The sequence below is a fragment of the Strongylocentrotus purpuratus genome, unplaced genomic scaffold (assembly GCF_000002235.5).
Source record: "Strongylocentrotus purpuratus isolate Spur 01 unplaced genomic scaffold, Spur_5.0 spur5_scaffold_15, whole genome shotgun sequence".
Classification (NCBI taxonomy): Eukaryota; Metazoa; Echinodermata; class Echinoidea; order Camarodonta; family Strongylocentrotidae; genus Strongylocentrotus; species Strongylocentrotus purpuratus.
In genome coordinates, this window is record NW_022145600.1 from 14,710,933 (window position 1) to 14,730,804 (window position 19,872).

The 19,872-nt window shown below is 36.3% G+C and overlaps 1 protein-coding gene across 1 annotated transcript in view; it reads left to right on the plus strand.

Moving 5' to 3' along the window:
* The window catches only part of pde5 (sperm phosphodiesterase 5), a gene marked incomplete at its 5' end in the record, with an annotated part of 79,707 nt that overhangs the window by 11,893 nt on the left and 47,942 nt on the right, over nt 1–19,872 (plus strand). The window contains 1 exon segment of the mRNA NM_001033949.1: nt 7,820–7,909. Coding sequence (NP_001029121.1) covers nt 7,820–7,909 — 90 coding nt within the window.

Consider the following 19,872-nt stretch of genomic DNA (forward strand, 5'->3'; position numbering starts at 1 on the left):
TTGGGAGGGGTAAGAAATTATTTTCACTTCACTTCTAGTAAGCAAACTCTCCAGTCTTTTTTCAATAATTTTTAATCAGCTTTTTTTCAGCACATCATTTTTTGTTCATGATTAAGCAGGAAACCATACTTAAAAATGATGTATAGAGAAAATAATATGAAAAAACATCCCCAGATTTATGCAGAGAATTGCTTAATTGTCATTTACAGCCTGGTTATCTTTCCTTTATGCTACGTTTGCACTATGTTCCCGGCGGCCACGGCAGCCCCGTTGCCCGAAACGTAGTGCGCCGTGGGATTTAGACCAATTTTATCTCTGGATTCAAGTTTTGTTACGTATTGCCAAGTTTTCTCACGGTCTACCACGGTATCCGTGATGGGCCGTGGGGGGAAGGGGATGCTGAGTCCCGGAGGCTCCAAGGCGCACTACGGTTCGGCCCGCGTTTTACCACGGATGCCAGAACGGGCCCTCCCGGCCCGTCAAGTTCTAATGGGGTCCCTCACGTTTCCCACGTTCTGATCAAGGTCTGACACGTTTTTCACGTTCTGTCAAGGCTTTGTACGGATGAAACGTGGACGGCGGTATAAAAAGAAGGTCTCCCAAGCAATAGCAATCATGGTATCCTGAGACCTCGCGTTGTGTCAGACCGTAGTAGAACGCAACGCGCCGTAGCGTGCCGGGCGCTTAAACCGTTCCACTACGGACCACCCCCAAGTTTTGTTACGGCCTATCACGGACTGTCACGTTTTGTTACGTTCACCCCGATTTATTACTAGGTTTCTCATCCGCACCGTGACTGCCGTGGCAAATTTTTTGACAGTTTAAAAATCTGACACGGTATCCACGGCAATCACGGCCTGTCACGTTTGCTCATACGGTCCCCCGCGTTGTGTCACGTCAATCCCGTTTCGTTCACGGTGGCCTGAAACGTGGTTGCCGTGGCCGCCGGGAACATGGTGTAAACGTAGCATTATTTGTCTGCAATATCGATTATTTGCAATTAATTGACAGGAAATACTTTCTGTGCATTATTGTACTATGAGAGTGCAGCCTTAGTTGGCTGTCTTTAAAGATCCCGTATGTATTTAATGCTAGGAGTCCACTGGGCCAGCGCCAGTTGGTGCCAGTTCGCGCCAAAGATTATGTGATTGGCGCGTAGTGGCTCGCTGTGGCGCCAAATTAATGTCCGCTCGGCAGGTGTCGCCAAGTGGAATAAACTGGGTGCCATATGGCGTGCGCCAAATGCCACCCGTCTTGCTCCAAAATGTTGCGCCAGTTTGCGCCAGTTTCGGCCATTACACGGCCATTTGATTCCAAAATTCACCCTGTTGGCGCCATTCGCGCCAGTAGACGGCTACTTTGCGCCACTTGGTGATTAGTTTTGTGCCAAAGGTCGCCAAATTGGTTTGAACTTGCCGCCGCTTGGCGCTACTTGCCGACTATATAAATACCGGCCTATCGGCTTGAGGACGGTAAACCCCAAACAAGAGACTCTGGAGATCTACCCCAGAATCCCCTCACCGGCACCAGAGTTGCCTAGGCCAATGATGGCTGAGAAGATTGCGCAATGTACCGCGCCGGTCTGGCAGGAAGGTGCCAATTGCGATGAGGGGTTTTCATGGACCAGTAGATCTGAGATTATATTATCCAAAAAAAAAAAAGAAGAGTATGAATTTACAAATAGTACCAAAAAATAGAAGAAAAAAAGAAATAAAGTGAAAGGCGTAAATATTCTAAAAAAGAATGAAACGCCGATAATACCAAACAACAACAACAACAACCTGGTTCAGACCCTCCTCAGCTGTTAACATCTCTACTAATGCCACCCGGCTTGCTCCAAAATGTTGCGCCAGTTTGCGCCAGTTCGCGCCATTACATTCCAGTGGATTCCAATAGGTGGATTGTTTGCGCCAAAGGGCGATATGTTCGCGCCATTTGGTGCCACTTGGCTGACACTTGGCGCTGATTGCTCGATGCAAGTGGCGCGACGAAAATTTTAAACATTTTGAAATTTTCTTGCCGCCACATTCAAATTTGGTGCCGTTACGGGCCACCACGAGCCAGTTGGGAGGCAGTTTGAGCCACTACACGCCACTAGGCACCTTATTGGCGACACTAGGCGCCACAGTAAATTGCATTGGTGCAAACTGGCACCAACTGGCGCCGGCCCAGTGGACTCCTAGCATAACACACTCAATAAAAAGGCAAGGGAAATCATATTGTGCATGTATATCTTTCATAAAACACTTGAGGAACAGATGGATCAGGCAAAGGCTTGTATGTTGGTCTGTCTTATATGTACATCTGAGTGATGGTCGATATACATCAGGCGGAAAAAATCCAATTACACACTCACCCACCCACATCACTGCTATACATGCATAAAGACAACAATGACTGCAAGTTTCTTTCTGACTGATCCTGCCATTCAAAACACTATAGAACACCAAATGTGTTCAGGCCTAACATAAGATGAAAAAGTAACTTTCACATCATTGCTATCTAGATGTCTTTCGCATGTGCAAGCTTGAATATCAGTTTTGATGAATGTTCTCATATAAAATACATATAAAATGAATAGCAATAATTTTTGTACAAGTTACAAGTAATGCAGAGTTAGTTTCATGAAGTAAAGCTGACCTGCAAGTATTCCTATAAAGCACATGATGTGATGCTAGGCACAGGAATCCATATGGAAGAAACCACAACATCATTCATATACTTTGCTTCATTAAGTGCATGCCACCAAGGCAACATGGAACATAAATTTCAGTCTCCACCATCATGGCATGAAACACAAGTCATCTATCACATTGTTTAGGAGGTAGATATAAGCTGACAAAATGTGCTTCATTTGCTACCTGATTTAGGAGAAGCCAATATGAAATGTTGCACATGTGTACTGACATCCATGCCCGAATTCTCTCCTTTACGCAGATGTAGATCCTTCTGAAGATTGTTATACCCTCTTGGCACACACTGCATGCATGTATGGCAAGAGGGACTACCATCTAACGAAGGCCAGCCAGAAGGCCATTAACTCATATACTTTACAGAGAGTGAAAACCTCTCTGGCTCTCACCAGACCATATATTGAAAGTGCTTTATCTTGATTAATGTTTGCCTGGAGAGATGTTTGAGATTTCAATTGATCCAACTCTGTGGCTTACCTACCTCAAGATGTGCTACTATACGAGACAAGGAAAGATATTGCCAGGGTCTGCAAACCTTGTGATAACCTTCTGGTCGAATACGTGCAGGTTCCATTCTATTTGTTTGAATTTTTCTAGAAGAATGGAGAGGAGAAAGCGAGATGATTGCACAAGAGGATGGCAAAGTATGCCCTAAAAGAATTTAAATTTGTTTCAAATTAACAGTTGCTCAAGGTAGGGGAAATCCCAAACTGAGAATGAACTAAAATTTACTTTAAAAATTCATTTAAATTGACCTGGGTGTATCAGAAATTGAATTGTCCCTGTTGCAAAGCTACAGAGAATAAGATAGTTGTTTGTTAGTATTGTTGTAAGGAAAAAAGAAGGATAGACAAAAGGAGTTAAAAAGCTTATAGTCTTGTGTTTATTAATGAGGAATGATTAGTTCATTTATTGATCTGTACAAAATCATTTGTAGTTTGTAATTATCTAAATTCCATTATATTTGATCAAGCAAATCATCAAATTCAGATGTTTAAGGTAGAGGTAATCCCAAACTGCGGATGCACTGAAATTGACATGTAAAATATATTTCACTTAGCCTGGCTGTATCAGAAACTGAATAGACCTTGTTGCAGAACTACATGTACAGAGAATAAAACAGTTGTTCATTAGTATTGTTGTGAAAAATTTATTTTATTGATCTGTACAAAACCATTATTAGTTTGCATATCTAGAATATGTTTTGTTTAATCAAACAATTCATCATATTTTTAGCCAGTAAGATTTCTCTTTCCTGTTTTAAGGGAATTGGATGTAGGTGTTTGATATAAAACAATGGGATCAACTTTAAAAAAAAAAAAAAATGTGTTTTTCATTTCTCAGACTTAATGAGATACAAGGAAGTGATTATTATTTCTGCCAAAGCTCCCTTAAAATTGAGACAAATTTGAAAAGGGAGATTCCAAAATGTGTGCTGTATGACTCGAGTCTAAATATTAATCCGAAATTGCAAAAAAAATCCTGGAAATGTCCTTTGACTATTAAATGTCAGCGATAACAGAAAGAACAATTAGTCAATTGTTATTCCAAAGAATGTATAAAAGACTTATGGCATATGAATCGTCCTCAACTACATTGAGAGACATGAAGCAAGTGAAAGAAAATACAGATTGAAATACAGCAACTGATTGATAGAAAATGTTTAGAGAAACTCAAACTGAATACATGTGATCCCTCAGGAATTTAGATTGTCTTAGAATTGCCATAAGATATTGAGATCCCTCAAGAGAAGCTTATCCTAGAAAGATTGAGGTATTATCCATTTGTCAATGATTTGGATAGTCGTTTTAGGATGTATGCTTTCAATTTGATCAGTCAGGGATTTCCTCCTCTTCTTTCTCATGTTTCCATGACTACCGAATCATCCTTATCTTGACATCAATGGAAGGAAGAAATGTACATCTTGTGAGGGTGCACTTGTATCAAAAGAGGTCAAATGCATTTACATTATCACTTATAATGCTCCAACCATGGAAATTTATGCACAATAACAGTGGTTGTGGCTTGTGGCTTGAAAAAGAATTAATTACTTTCAAAGCCTGTGTCAAGCTCCTGTAAGCTCCTCCCCCACCAAGACAAATACGGTAATCTTAGATTTCTGTGATTGATATAGAGATAATGCAACTATACATGATAAAGTGTTTTTTTCTCCACAAGTTGAGTGCCAAAAGTAAAGAACGGTTGAAATTCTATTGTAATTTTGTTTCCTTTGTTATTTGTAACTTTTACCATTGGAAAGTTTGAACATTGGATTTCAAAGTACTAGTCTCATAAAAAATGCTTCCTATAATAAATCAAAATATTAAAGGAAAATCCAACCTTCATAGCAAACTTCTCTAGAGGAAAGTAGCAAAATCAGAGAAGTAAACAGTTTGAATGAGATCGTACAAAAAATTAGAATGTTGTGGGGTAGGAGCTCACTTGAGCAGGGCCAGATTTTAACTAAACTTGGTAGGAATCATCCTTAGGCAAGGGAGATCTAAATTTGTTCAGATGGGGTATGTGCCAACAAGGGGGGGGGGGGCCTGGGGCACCGCCCTTAAAGTTCATTAGGGCGCAGTAATTGCACATTTTCTTCTTCTTGAAAATGCATGGCTGGATTCTAACCAAAATTTGTAGTAATCACCCGCAGGAAAGGAAGATCTAAAGTTGTTCAAACATAGTATATGCCCCAAAGGGACTTGGGGCAGCACACACCCCCCCCCCCCCAAGTGCTCCTATGGCAGTAATAACATTTTTTTTTAAATCTTTAAATTTCAAGTATAGATTTTGACTTAACTTGATAGGAAGCATTCCACAGGCAGGGGTATATGAAATTGTTCTGAAGGGCTACTGACTCCTCCAGGGGCAGGGACAGGGGCTTGGAAGTAGCCCCCCCCCCATAAAAAATGCCCTCTGGTTTACATTTTCGACTTCTTATCCCAAATGCAAGGCTTGGTTAGCGCCCCCAAAATTTGTAGGAATCGCCTGTAGGAAAGGGAGATCCAAAGTTGTTTAAGTGGATACATGCCTTTAAAGGAGGCTTGGGAGCAGCCTTTAATATCCACTATCCAAACAGCAATATGAGCACGGCAAACTTAAAAATGCCTACATGTGCAAATCTTGAAAACTGTCAAAAAATGGTTTCAAAAGTGGTTCTGTTTGAATCAAGGATATCTCTTTAAAATGCTTTGTTACCCTCATTTTTTCCCATTTTTATGGGATATGGGGTCTTCAAATGGGCTGAATCGGTGATGTCTGTGATGTAGTGGCGGACAACTTTCCACTTTGTTCCAATACACAAATTGACTAAAATGTCAATTTTTTAAAAATGTATGACTCAGGAGGGTCCCGTTATGATATGCTGTTCATAATATATTTGAGTAGTGTCCCAATATTAAAAACATTCATATCTTTCTTATTATTGGTCTGATTTATCTCAAACCTTTGCCGTTGTATCTTTCTTATGTCTATCTTATTTTTCTGGTTTCATACAAATAAACTTAGTACAAGGGTTGGATTGCCTTCTAACAGAATCTCACTGTATTTGAGTTGTTAGTGTCTTCTCTAGGTAATTAAAGCCTTTATAAGTAAAAGTTTAAAAAAAATTGTCATCCTGATTTATATCGGCAAGATATATATGAAATATATTATACTCAGTGGTAAAACACTATATTTTATATCAAAAATATGCACTGCAACATAACAATGAACAGACTTACCATTCAGTCGGAAAAAGATTGTCACAGTTGTTTGTGCTGAGATAAAAAATGTAATCATAGTATGATGTTCACACACATCCTTCAAATAAATGGGATATGTCATAAAAAAAGGGCTGGATGATATATCCAGAGCGTGGGGTGATAAATATGAAATCTCTGATCTTCCAATTTAAAAGCAAATTTAAAGGATTTAGTAAAAAAGGATGAACAAATATTCAAGGCATGTCCAAACTGTGGAGTTTTCTCATCGTAAATGTGGGTTTTAAGGGTTTTTTCATGTTAAGGGTGGAATAAAGACAAAGATGATTTTAAGCTGGAGCTCAACTGAAGGCAGATTTAAGGAGGGAGTTAAAACGATGACAAATGGGCAATTGAGTGTAGATGACCCCAACATCCCGCTTCTATTGACGTCATGTGGCTTGTCTGGAGAGAACAGAGCGCCACTGCCATTCCTCTTGACACGTAATCACATACCCATCTCCTCCCCGCCTGATAAATTTGTCAAGAGAAGAGACACTCTGCAAGCATGTTCCAGTGTACTCAAGTTTAACGAGAGGATTTTTGAGAAAACCTCCCTATATGGCAAGGATAATGAAGTCGACGGGGAAAAAACCCTAAGCAACTGTGGAGGCCTTAGCCTTTGACGATGTAGTGTCGTTCATCCCCCTAAGCCATTTGATACAGAATGAAATTGCGGGATACGCATTATTAATGAAGCCATGGCACATTAATTTTTCATGATTGATTCACATCGGTTCATGACATTTTCAGAGTGATAGCATTGTGTTGTAGACCTGTAAGTTTGAGAGAGATATATTGACTTGCTTCACACATTAAGATTTCATAACATATACATGTAAAATAATTGAAGTGGGTAATTCAGCTATCTCAGCAGTGATATTGATGATAAAACATGTATCGGATGCCATTTCATATGACTTAATTAGACTTACTTTAGTAAAAGTAAGTCTAATTCGTTCAATAAAATGAATTAGAGTTACAATTTCCCCATTTTATATGCTTGTACTTCATATACTACGGCATCTTGTCTCTAACTAAGTAGTGTCACATTTCATGTTCTAAGTTACACAAGAGCATTGAGTTAATACATGAGTACTTGTCATTTATCCATTGTATTGTAAAAATTAAACTACTCATGTAATTGCAGCAAATGCACACATTCAGTTCCACCTTTTTATGTATTTTTATTTAATTCATATACATTTAGGACATGCTAACTTTTTGAAATAATTGGTCCTTCCTTTGCTTCATTGTGTTTCCCTTTATTCGTGCCACTTCACTTTACCTGTGCCATCGCATTTTACATGTACATCTCTTTTTTTCCCTCCTTCCTTCCTTCGTGCATCGCTTTTTGTTTTTTTCTTCTTCATTGCGCTAGTACAGTACTTGCCCGCTCAGCTGAGAATGGCAGAAGGGAAACGACATTCAATAGCTTACCAGTCCAGTTTTGATGCTCCATTGAATGACGTCAAGGTAACACAACAAGCCATCGCTCAGAATGAAATCTGTTCAATGTGTGTAACCAAACAGATACGATTTCACCTACTCCTGGCGCCTTTCTATATATATCAGAGGCTCCCCATCAGATTTTGTCTTGTCACCTCTTATATTCACCATCATTAATCACTGCATGCATTGAATTCTATACTAACGACTTGGATTTTTTTCCTTTTCCCCCATTAATAAGCATGGTGTGATGAGTTGATATGCAATGACTTACACTTTTTACAATTTGTTTTTGTATATGGACCTCAAGTTCTTGTTTACTTTTCTTTATTCTGATAGGTAAAAGTTGTACAAATATTTTCCTTTATCAGATTGTTATAATAAAGTTTGTACCAATTTTTTTAAATTATTTTTTTTCAGGATAGGGAAAATTATTCTTAAATAAAGTGCCATACCTCAATCAGAGAAAGTGGAAAAAAGCAATCAATCCAATAAATTCAAAGTGATAGAAACATGGAACACCTGTTTTCAGATTATCAGGAACAGATATGAATTTATTTGAGTATCTTAAAACAACCACTAAGGTAAATATATATTTTTAAATCGAACTAGAAAATAATTAAGAAATCAATTCTAGAACTTGAAATGTTTGGTAAGACCGCAGTGGTAAATTTGAAGTATCACCCATTCAAACTAAACTTAATATCAAAGGTAAAAGCTTCAGGCCAATACATGTAATGATGTGTAGAAGCAGTTAAAGTCAAGTAAATAATATGTCAATGTCTTTAGGTTCTAAGCAATGAATAGATTTCAATTAGGATATTGTTCTTCCACTCATTAAACTTATATTTGAAGTGTAAAGTTCATGTATTGAGAAAGATGAAAGCTTTTAACCATTTTTTAAAGAAGAAAAATAAAACATGTTCTAAAATAGATTTAGAATGTATTGTCCATCAGGAGGCTACTGATGGTAGCAAAATTTCTAATTGATTAAATTTATTTAAAAAAAGAAAAAAAGTAGGGCCTACTGAGACCCAGAGCCAAATATTGTTTGCTGTATGTCAGCTTTTAATGTCTTAATTTCAGGTCTTACATGATCATATCCTTTTTGTATGGAATGTGTGCTTCATATTTCTTGCTATGAAGTTTCACACTATTTTCCATATGTCACAGATAATCACACATGAAGACATTATAAGGTATACAGATTTGATTTCTTTGTTACCCCTCTTTGTGACATGCCACTTCAAAATACCTTCCCTGTATGTCCATTTATGCCTTCATCAATTGTAATGTGAGTTCAACAACCATGTTAGTTGTACCTTGAAATTTGCTGTGGTATCTTTATTTTTAAACTTTTGAAATGATACCCAAATTTGTGTTGCATTTCTTGATTTAGATAACCTTGATGTATGTTGTTGTTCATTTGAATTTCTTCCATGAATTTTCTTTTCCAGTTTTCAGTAATGTTTGCAGTTACTATTTACTACTTTCTTTCTATTTTCCTTCTATTTCAGGTTGATATTTTACTTTGGATTTGTTGATGTATATTATACATATTATTTTTATGATGTGTGTAACATTCCTTTTCCATATATGTGATGTATGTAGGTTTTATGATATATAAGACCCTACATTATTATTAAGCATGAAATATGGTCAGGACAAATGCATGTGTCGATCTTGATCAGTCAAAAACCTGGACATTTTTGTTCATGCTTGTCTGAATAATGAAATATATTTTTCCCCCTTATGTATATTTTACTGAAATATTTGATGTAAGTAAAGTAAGTATGAAGGGAGAACGAGGCTTCTGTTTGGTCAAAAATATGAACACCACAAGATAATTAGATGGAACTTTTTCTGCAATATTGTGATTGATTTCATTAAGTGGAGACATCACTGCATGGTAGATTAAGTTCACGGTGTTCGTTGATGCAGAAATACAGGAAGACACGATTTGCAGATATTTAATTGGTGTTTTTGGTTCTTTTTCTGTCGCTACGTTGGCTTTCTTTCTCTCTTGCTGTAAATGCTTACCTACAGTTGAGGAAATTAACTCATAGCTTGCAGGAACCAGTCAAGGTAAAGCATTCTTCCATTTCCAAGAGGCCTTGCAATTTCATTTTCAAAGTTCCCTTTCTCCCCAAGTTATTCTAGCCTTCTTCGTTTCACATTATTTTTTAGTTACCCCCATTAATTTGTACAAGATAGGAACAGGCTGTAGACTTGTATTGATTAAATAAATTGTTAGAGTTTTAAATGTATTTATGGAAAGAAATGAACATCCAACAGGGTCAGTATCATGGTCAGTGCTTGTTTGTAGATTTTATAAACTAGTGTGATGAAATAAATAATAATTATGTTATAGGGTACCGGGTAAGAGAAAAACTTTTGTATGTCAAATTAAAAGCGTAGGTGTAGGTTCAGATCTACTCTTGATTTTTCTTTTGTCATAGGTGACCTTGGTTGTTTTCTTAATGCCACCACCCACTGAAAGTGGTGCCGGAGGCATTATGTTTTGGGGTTGTCCATTCTGCTTTCTCATTATCATGATATCTCAAGAACCACTTGAGGTATGAACTTCCTACTTGGTGACAGTGTATCACCATAGGAAGAAGATCTGATTAGATTGTGGGATATGTAGGTCAAAGGTAAAATGTCACAGGGGTCAATCTCTGAAATTTCAGGTATTAACATAGTTATCGTGATATTTCAAGTACTACTTGAGGTAAGAACTTCAAATTTGGTGATAGTATTAACATAGGAAGACGTTCCTGATTAGATTTTAGGGGTAAGAAGGGTCAAATGCCAAAAGTCATAGAGGTCAATTTTTGAAAATAAATGTTTTAGCCTTGTTATCACAATATGCCAAGAACTCTGTGAGGTGTGAGCTTCAAACATGGTGATATACTACCATAGGAAGATGATCTAATTAGATTTTTCAATGATAAGGTCAAAGGCTAAAGATCATAGTGGTTTAAGTTGACATGTAGTTATAGGCTTTTTCTCCATCATGATATTTCAAGAATAACTCCATTTCCTTATTAAACTGCATTTGTCTTTTTGTTTGTTAATGAAGTGTTTAACCAATTACACATACAGAAACTGGTAGATCCCTGTCTTAAACCTATGGGGTTAAGGGGATTCAGTATTCAGTAGATATTGTGATTCTCGTCAGTAAATGGGAAAATATGAAATATTATTTCTTCATAGCAGAATAATTAAATTAAGACTTTAAGTGCTAGCAGTTGTATCAACCCATAGTATATTAAAAAAGTCAATGAATCAGCTGGAAACTAGTACATCCAAATTCCTAATTGTAATAAATTATAATCAGATCCTCTTTCCAATACCCTTGACTGCCATTGATACCACTTTAGATCAATATTGATTAGAGAGAGGTATGAGGTAGAGAAATTTGTTTAAGGGAAGCGTGTTTTGGGTGAAATGTCATTGTCTATAGATTAATTTCATTAAGAAAAATAGTTAATTTCATTTTTTTATAGACAATTATTAGGTACAATTAAATAGATTATTTATTGGTTAGTCTAGCAGTAAGTGTTTTGGAAATCATTAAAATTGAAAAATTGTGCTAATTTTGTCTTTTTTTAAAGATCCAAAACATTTCCCCATGCTCTCACCTCAGGAAAGCCTTTGCATTATTCTTGTTAAAGGTGAGGTGGAGAGATGCCAACCAGTACAAATGTTATCGTATTTAGTACCATAAAAAAGCGAAATACAAAAATACGATTTTGCCTCTTGAAAATATGACTTTTCATCTTAAAAAAAAACGCGGAATAGCATAGAAACATGACATAAAACTTTGCTTTACAATTTTCTCATTAAATGTTAATGAAAGAGAAAACAATTTATTTGCCTGTTCTGACCAGTAAAACATTTTCTGACATTTTACTGGCCCTGGGCCGACTGGCCAGTGGTAATGTTGAGTTTTCAGGAAAATCTTTTTTTCTCTCAAAAATCTGATTTTTAAAGGATATTCAGTCTGTTTTTTTTTTTGTACCGGGGGAGTTGGTGTCTCTGCGGGTGACATCCAAATATAAGTTGATACCTGTTGATGTGCAGGGCTGCATACAACTCATATTTTGTCATTCAAACATCTAAATATATTTCATAGATTTATAAATATTTTTTTAGACCTGCTAAGCTCCACCCTAAAAAATGCTCTTTCATACAAAACCTCCATGTTACCTTTATTTTCCTGGTGATGCTACAGCACGTCTGACATAGCAACTCCTTTGTTGGTATTGTATGGTCTATTGTAAACCGGGGGTCAGCTCTGGTGAAGCTACATACCATCGTCTCTTGTTAGTTCACTAATGATTGACAGATGATGTCGTTCGGTCCAAACAGGTTATACCCAAATTTAAAAATAGACAAAAATACAGGGGAAAACAATAACCTCCCTTCTCTGTCTTTAAAGAAAAGAATGAATTAACCAAATTTTTTGTTGTTGAAACAGAATGCTCTTATTAGTACTATACTGATAAAGAATTATGCTTTTGAAGAAAAAAAATATACTGGGATAAAGTCACATCCTTTGTGACAAATTACTGTGTATACTGTAAATGCAATTAAATTGAGTATGAGTATCTACTTTATGCCAGCATTGTAGAACATGTCAATGATGCATCCTTTTTTTCACTTCATTTTGTAAATTCTTAGCACCAATAACAATTATATATGGAAGGCTATGTTCATGTAAAATGAAAATGACAAATTACATAAATGATGGACTGTAGTGTGTATGGGTACCCGGTAGGATGCGAAAGCTAATGTGGTTTGATTAGCAATGGCGCTTGTAAAATGGCGACTGGCTGGAATGCTCCCCAGGGAGTGGAGAATGTGCATACCTTGTGTGCGGGTAAGCATGAATCCGATGACCGGGTAATAATATATATCTGTAAAGCGCATTGAGAGGGCCTGCGGTCCTGAAATGCGCTATATAAGGACAAAATATTATTGTTATTTACTATTATGTGATTAGCAATTCACATTATAAATTCTCTTAAATCCAGGCAGTTAAAATGGGAGTTGGGAGCTCTAGAGAACATGGTGTTATGAGTTATGCAAATACATTGGCAACAATCTAGAGGAGTGCATCATGAATTTTTGTAGAAAAATATTCAAAAGTATATAGAACTTTAGTCTTAGACCTAGAGCGAAGGTTTGACATTAAATATAATGATATTATCAAGGGAAAAGAGAACCCTTTTTTTGTCTTTTTTTGTTTGTTTGTGCTTAAATAAATCTTTTGGTTATCTTCTTATAACATCTTTCCTCCCAAATCACCAATTTGAATAAGTGTTTAGAACCATGGTTATTTCCTTGTATTACAGTTTGCATTTCAATTTTATAACAAGGACTGAATTATGAAGTAAACTTCACTTTGCTCAGTCCAGCAGAGTTATTTTTTGTAGCGCTCCTCGAGTTATTGCCCCCTCCCCCCCCCAAAAAAAACCCTCCCCCTTTCCCAACCCATCAATGTTTATATTAGAATGATATTCTGTTTCTGAGTTTAGTAGTTATACCCCAAAGCACAAAAAGAAAATGAAAGTGTGCATCAGTATGCATCATGTAGTGTTATGGTACCCCGAGTAGTATGCACATGCCATACCTTAGTGATATAGCCTGGTAAAGCTTTGCATCTTTCCATATGTACTTCCCAGAGGTAAATGAACCCATCTCCTTGGAGAGGTCAGCTAGAGCAAGCTCTTTGCTCACTAGAGATAGAGAAATACCTTTCTTTATATTTATAGGAATTATATAAGCCTGTAGTGTAGTTCTCATTTCAATCGTCCCTTTGTTGTTATTCTTAATCCAATTTCTATTGCCTGCTAGGAGCCAAAAGGGAGTAAACTCCTCTTTATGTTCAAAGAAAGTGAGTCATACCCTCCTAGCTTATAGTATAGTATTAATGACTGCTTTGAGAGAAATAGTTGTTTTTATACGCTCAAGGGAAGGTTAGAATTGTGCTATTGCCCCGAGGCGTGCCGAGGGCAATAGCCCAATTGTAACCTTCCAGAGAGCGTATAAAAACAACTATTTCTCGAATATTAAAGCAGTCATTAATACTTTTATATGCCGAAAACAAAAGAGGCAACTAATGACACCACCTTGGCCTTTCTCTAGTTTATCTGCACAGTTGTTTTTTATGAGTGTATCTTTGAGAGTAGACTAGATCTTGATTCTAGTCTAAGCAAGATATTTTTACAATTTTGGGGGTGGACCGGCCCTGTGGGGAATAGAGAGAAGAACCTGCTCTTTCATAAGACACCTCACTTATTGAGTATCACCTTCAGGATCACAACAGATAAAGGTTTGAATCTCGAATTGAAAGAAAAAACTTGACTTTTTTTGCATGGTCGCGCAATGCACGTAGACTGCATAGAGACTGCATTGCGTGTAATCTCTATGGGAAGAATATAGCACACAACATCGGGTGCGCGATCAGACACCCTGACAACTAGATCTATTTTCGTCTACGTCTATGTTGGTACTCCATTTTCAGCAACTAAACTAACATGTTTATGGATAATTTCACTTACCCTTTTTGTTGTTCTTGCTGTCAGCGAGTCTTGCATTTGATAAGTTGAAATCTTGGGACACTTTCTTTAGCCATTTTTGTCTTGTTTGGAATTGTCTTGTCTTGTATGAAAATACCGACCAATTCTTCGCCCACGTACGGTATCCTCGATCGCTCAAACCATTTTTTAACATGTAAACCTATGGGGTAACCATGGAGACTGAACTATTTTCCCGGTAACCATGGTTACTGGGATTTTAGAACTGTTTTGACCATGGTTACTGGGAATTTTACAGAAATAGTTAAAGTTTATGAATGCAATTTCGACCAATCAGATGGCTGGATTTCTTAAGTGAGGTATATAATAGGTGATGTAACAACTTCATTTATATAGCACCTATTAACAAAAATCTGATTGACTGTTTAATAATATGCTTATAAATCTCTTTGAGGGGGGTGGATGGGCTTACTTTTTATATTAGTCAATTTACAGATGAAAAGGAAACTCAAGAATTAGAAGTAAATGATGATTTACAGATTAATACAACTCCATACCAATTGATTTCTTTATTTCTCCTTTTTTGCATTTATTTCTTCGAATGATCTATTGTAGTAAGAGGGAGTCTGATATTTGGATCTGTTGAATGATAGTTGTTGTAGAAGAGCTACTAAAGTAATTCAATTGGTAAAGATATTACAGTTTTAGGAGATTAAAAAAGTATTGAAATACATGTCTTCTTCCTGTGTACATGACATTGAAGGACAACTTGTTTATTGCTACAATTCTATTCAAATAGAATATTCATTGTAGTCTCTTTTAAATGTGGGGAGATCTATATTAGTAAGGCAAACAATTGTATCATAGCAACCCACTAATTGCAGAGTTTGTTGATTCCTTATCTATGGGCAAGAACAAGGTCAATTAATATTGCAAAAGGCTGCTAAGCATTGTTAATTTATTTGTAATGTATATAGAATGAAAGGAGAAGTACAATTTTATTATTGAGGATGTGAATTTTGTTTTGTCATACTAATTTGAGATTCATGAATACATTGTATGTACCATTAATTTGACTGATTTAAAGTCTACTGATGAAGCCACTGATTGTGACTCCATGACAATTGTTCTTCTTTCAGTAGTTTATGATTGTACATTGGGGGAAAGGGGAGAGAAATGAGGACAATTATGCTGTTGAAAATGATATATCAGCAATGACACATTGGCAGTGATGGAATTTCATAACCTTTTCCCCTAAACTTTTTGGATAACATAATTTTTTGTTACCGTTGATAAAACCATTTGTAGGAACGTTAGGAAATGCCATTCTTTGTGCTTGGTGCATTTACAGGTAAAAAATGGAAATAATGCTGGTTTTACTTAGAAGATAAGGTATTTTAATATTTGAACTAGCAAATATCAAAGTTTTGAATTACTAAGATTTAAGGCAATCATGTGTCTTCTTCTCACTGTAATGAAATTTTATTGCCCCAATTATCGATATTCATATTCAAGATAAAATTGCACATATTTTCCCATGTAATATGAGAACTAGAAGAATATGTTTCAGCAGCAGTAGCATCAATAGTTCTTTAAAAGTATTTCTACAAGTAGTAATAGTAGTAGTAGTAGAAATAGTTGTAGTAGTAGTAACAGTAGGATTAGTAGTAGTAGTAGTAGTAGTAGTAGTAGTAGTAGTATCAGTATCAGTAAAAGTAGCAGTAACAGCAGCAGAAGTATCATTACCACTAGCAGTAACAGTATTCTCAAAAGCTAAAGAAGAAATAGAATATAAACTAGATTTGTAATACTTGTTTGGTACAAGTATAGGTGGGCTGGTCCAGCTAACATTTTAGACAAAATGAAGGGCACATTTGAGATAGCTAATTGTCTCAGCTACATCATACTCGAAGTTCAGCGTAAATGAAGCTAAAATGACGTAGATGTTGCCCGCGAAAGACGGGAATGTAGAATCGAGTTTTGAGAAAAGGTCATGTCCCATAGAGAATACACGCAAAATGTGAAAAATTGACATGCCTCCTTTAATCGCAAAAATACGCCATGATACCTTTGTCAAAATGAAGAATAGTACTGACTGCATTTGTAGAAATTTGTCTCAGCTAGAACATATTAAAATTTGGAAGAAAATTGATCAATATTTACAGAGATACAATCAATTTTCCATAAATATGCTGACGTCATAATATGCAAATTGGAATTTTGAGTTCGGAGGCCATTATGATGACGTCATGAGTTAATTGAGGGTCAAATGAGACATGAAACAATATTTCCGAATCATACTCTTTTAAAATATGAAAACAAATTGGGGTCACCTTGCATCCTAAAGAGCTACAATGGATTTTGTATAGGCGTGTTTTTGCCCATATATGCTATGTATTACAAGAGCTCGCGCGCACGGACATTTTTGTTAAACGGTCGATCATTCCGTTATTAATAGTCATAAAGAGACAAACATGGTATCAATTTGTTTGTAAAAATATGTGAAATATTATGAAAGAAAAAAAAATGGCGATTCTATGTTGTGTAATAGTTTTACGCGCGAAAACGCGCGCGCATGCACTTGTGCGCGATTTTTTATAAAATGCTTAGAATGGCCTTAAACGTATGCAAAATGATTTTGAGACGATTTTGAGCATTTTTAAATTTTGCGCGCGCATTGACGCGCGGACGTACGCGCACGCGCGCGTTATTTGACCTGAAATTGACCAAACGGATATTGACCTTGATCATGATAAATATGAATGAGAAATAGCTTTTGGTTATGAAGATATGATCATGAGTTGATTTTCGTAAAATTTTACAAAATGGCGCCTAGATGACGTCATCAGTGAAGGTCAATGTTGAAAACGTTATTGTGCTTCGTACATATGCCTATACATATGTGTGCCAAATTTCAAGGCATTTGATTGAGCCATTTTCGTGTTATTTTGTTCACAAAAAAGTGGTTAGAAATAAGAAAAATATTTAATAATAAATAAAGGCAATTCTAACGAAATTATAAGGTGGTCTGTACTATATACAGCCCACCTGATAAACACATAACAGATATTTGACCCTTGAGAAAAGAATGCATTGATTTTTTTTTCAAGATAAAAATAGTAGAGAGTACAGAATAGGAAACTAACAATCAGATACGACCCTATTGATGCACAGGATTATATCAATGAAATCAGAGTAAGATATTAAAACAGTGGCTGTACTCCGAGTTCAATGATGGTGTAGTTTCTACACAAATAAATCCCTGCCGTACGAAAACAGGTTGCCAGTGAAATGATTTTGCACAAACAGTAACCCAAGATGGGAAGAGGAGATTAAAAGGATTGAGGGCATTTTCTTTTCGTTCGCTTACCTTCTTAAATCCAATTGAGCCCTTGCCACAAGTCCTGCACCTGTGTCTCCCAAATGTGCTGAGGATGAGGAACTGTGATGCCTCTACATGCTTATTGGATTTGCCTAATGGCTGTCATTGTTGAATTTCCCCAGCTTTATTTTCATTAGACAGATGAGATGTGTGACTACATTTACCAAGTGAATGAAAGCTAGTGCCCATAGGCCTTTGGATGGTGGAAAAAATGGATTGAATTTTAATAGCATGTTCAGGACAGTGAAGTTTACAGTCTGTGGTTGTAAATGTGTTATTTTTTCCCTTTTATAACAATAATAGAGCTATGAGGAAGCTTTTACTTGTATATAAATTGTATAGACTATTATTAGCAAGAACCCTTTGATTTGGTTAGAAAACAACCTGAAGTTTAATACTTGGTACTTGGATTTCATCTGCCAATTCAATTGGCTCATCTGAGAATATGATTTTCATTTTATTTGATTGCTATACTTCTCTAAAAAAAATTGTGGATGTTTAACATGACCTAGCCATTTGCATTTAGTCTGTTCATACATATTTCCTTTTAATAAGTGATTCAATTTGATGGACATTAAACATTTCACAATTCTTGAAAAATTGATATTTACAAGTGACAATATTTCTGTCCTTGCAAAACATATATTTATTTACACAGTTATACCTGATGAGTAATCATTGTGTTCCCTGTTTCTTGCTTCCTAAGTTGATCATCATCTTGGTGTACATATATATCTCTGCACTGCCAACACTAAATATGTTTTATCATATTTATCAATGTTTGCAAATTTTGTGGAAGAAGTGGATCAAATTATTTGAACTCAACACATGGCCACAAGCCTTTAAGTGAGATGTGGGTTCTTCACCTCTTTATATGTCATTTAGTGACATCATCATTGTAAATTATCAAGCTACAATCAATGTGAAGAGTCATTGTTTCTATGTGTGTGTATATATGGAGGAGTTGTACATGTTTTTTTTTCTTCAATTTTTTAATAGTCTTGCAAATATCAGGGGAACTACCTAATGTAATACAAAATATATTTCTTGACTGATTGAATAAATTAAAATGATGATCAATTTTAGTTCAACCAACTGGATAGATTGCACCCAAGCATGTTAGAAACTGAAAATAATATAGGTGATTTTTCTTCTTCCTCATTTAGCAAGCAAAAAAAAGCTTCGACTAGAGTTCTGATATGAAGTATGAATCGTGCCTTTTATAGCACTTCTTTGTGGCTACCTTTTATATTTCTGCTTGCCAAAGGTGGTGATGGAGTCATTATTTATTTCTCAATTTTTACACTTTGCCATACGGAGAAACAATTTCAAGCAAGCAAACCAAAAGATCCGCACATCCTCTGCGGAAGCCAGGAAATGTAAACCGAAAAAGGCGAAAAGCATAACACAGTGCTGGTTTGGTCCAAGAAGGAAGGCATCCTGGAAGGCAAGGCTTATTTTCTCATTGACATGCGAGGGAGAGAGAGATGCAGATTGATTTGTAGCCCTCAGAGATAGAAGGCTTAATCTTGATATATTTCCTTCACTACCGGTCAAGTATAATACATTAATCACATGGCTCCGGAGTGAGTCTGCCAAGCTAGCTAGGAAACAAGAGCTTTTGTTTCTGGCTTCCTTTGTTGATTTGCTCAAAGGAATCAATGTTTCTTTTGCTTCTATTATGCCAAGAGCAGAACAAAAAATGCTGATTTTCTTGGCGACAGTTTGTAGTTTATTATTCAGTGTTCCAAGCAAAATCACAAAAAGAAATCTATTCTCAGCAAGATTATTACATTGCATCTACTTGCTGTAATGATCGTGGTACGATCAGCGATGGAGGAAACTTTGATTGTCATGTATCGATTCTTTCCTAGTGGCATTACATAGTTTGAATACGATACCTGAAGGTGTGTGGGAGGTATATAGAATGAGCTATAGAGCTGTCAGTTTCCTTGGATGTTGTCATTTGGTTGTAATATTGATCCTGAGGAGAAAAGAATCTTGTTCACCCATTTCCTATGTGACTACGCCCTCCGTTCTCACTCTTCTTTGCTGCAAATTCT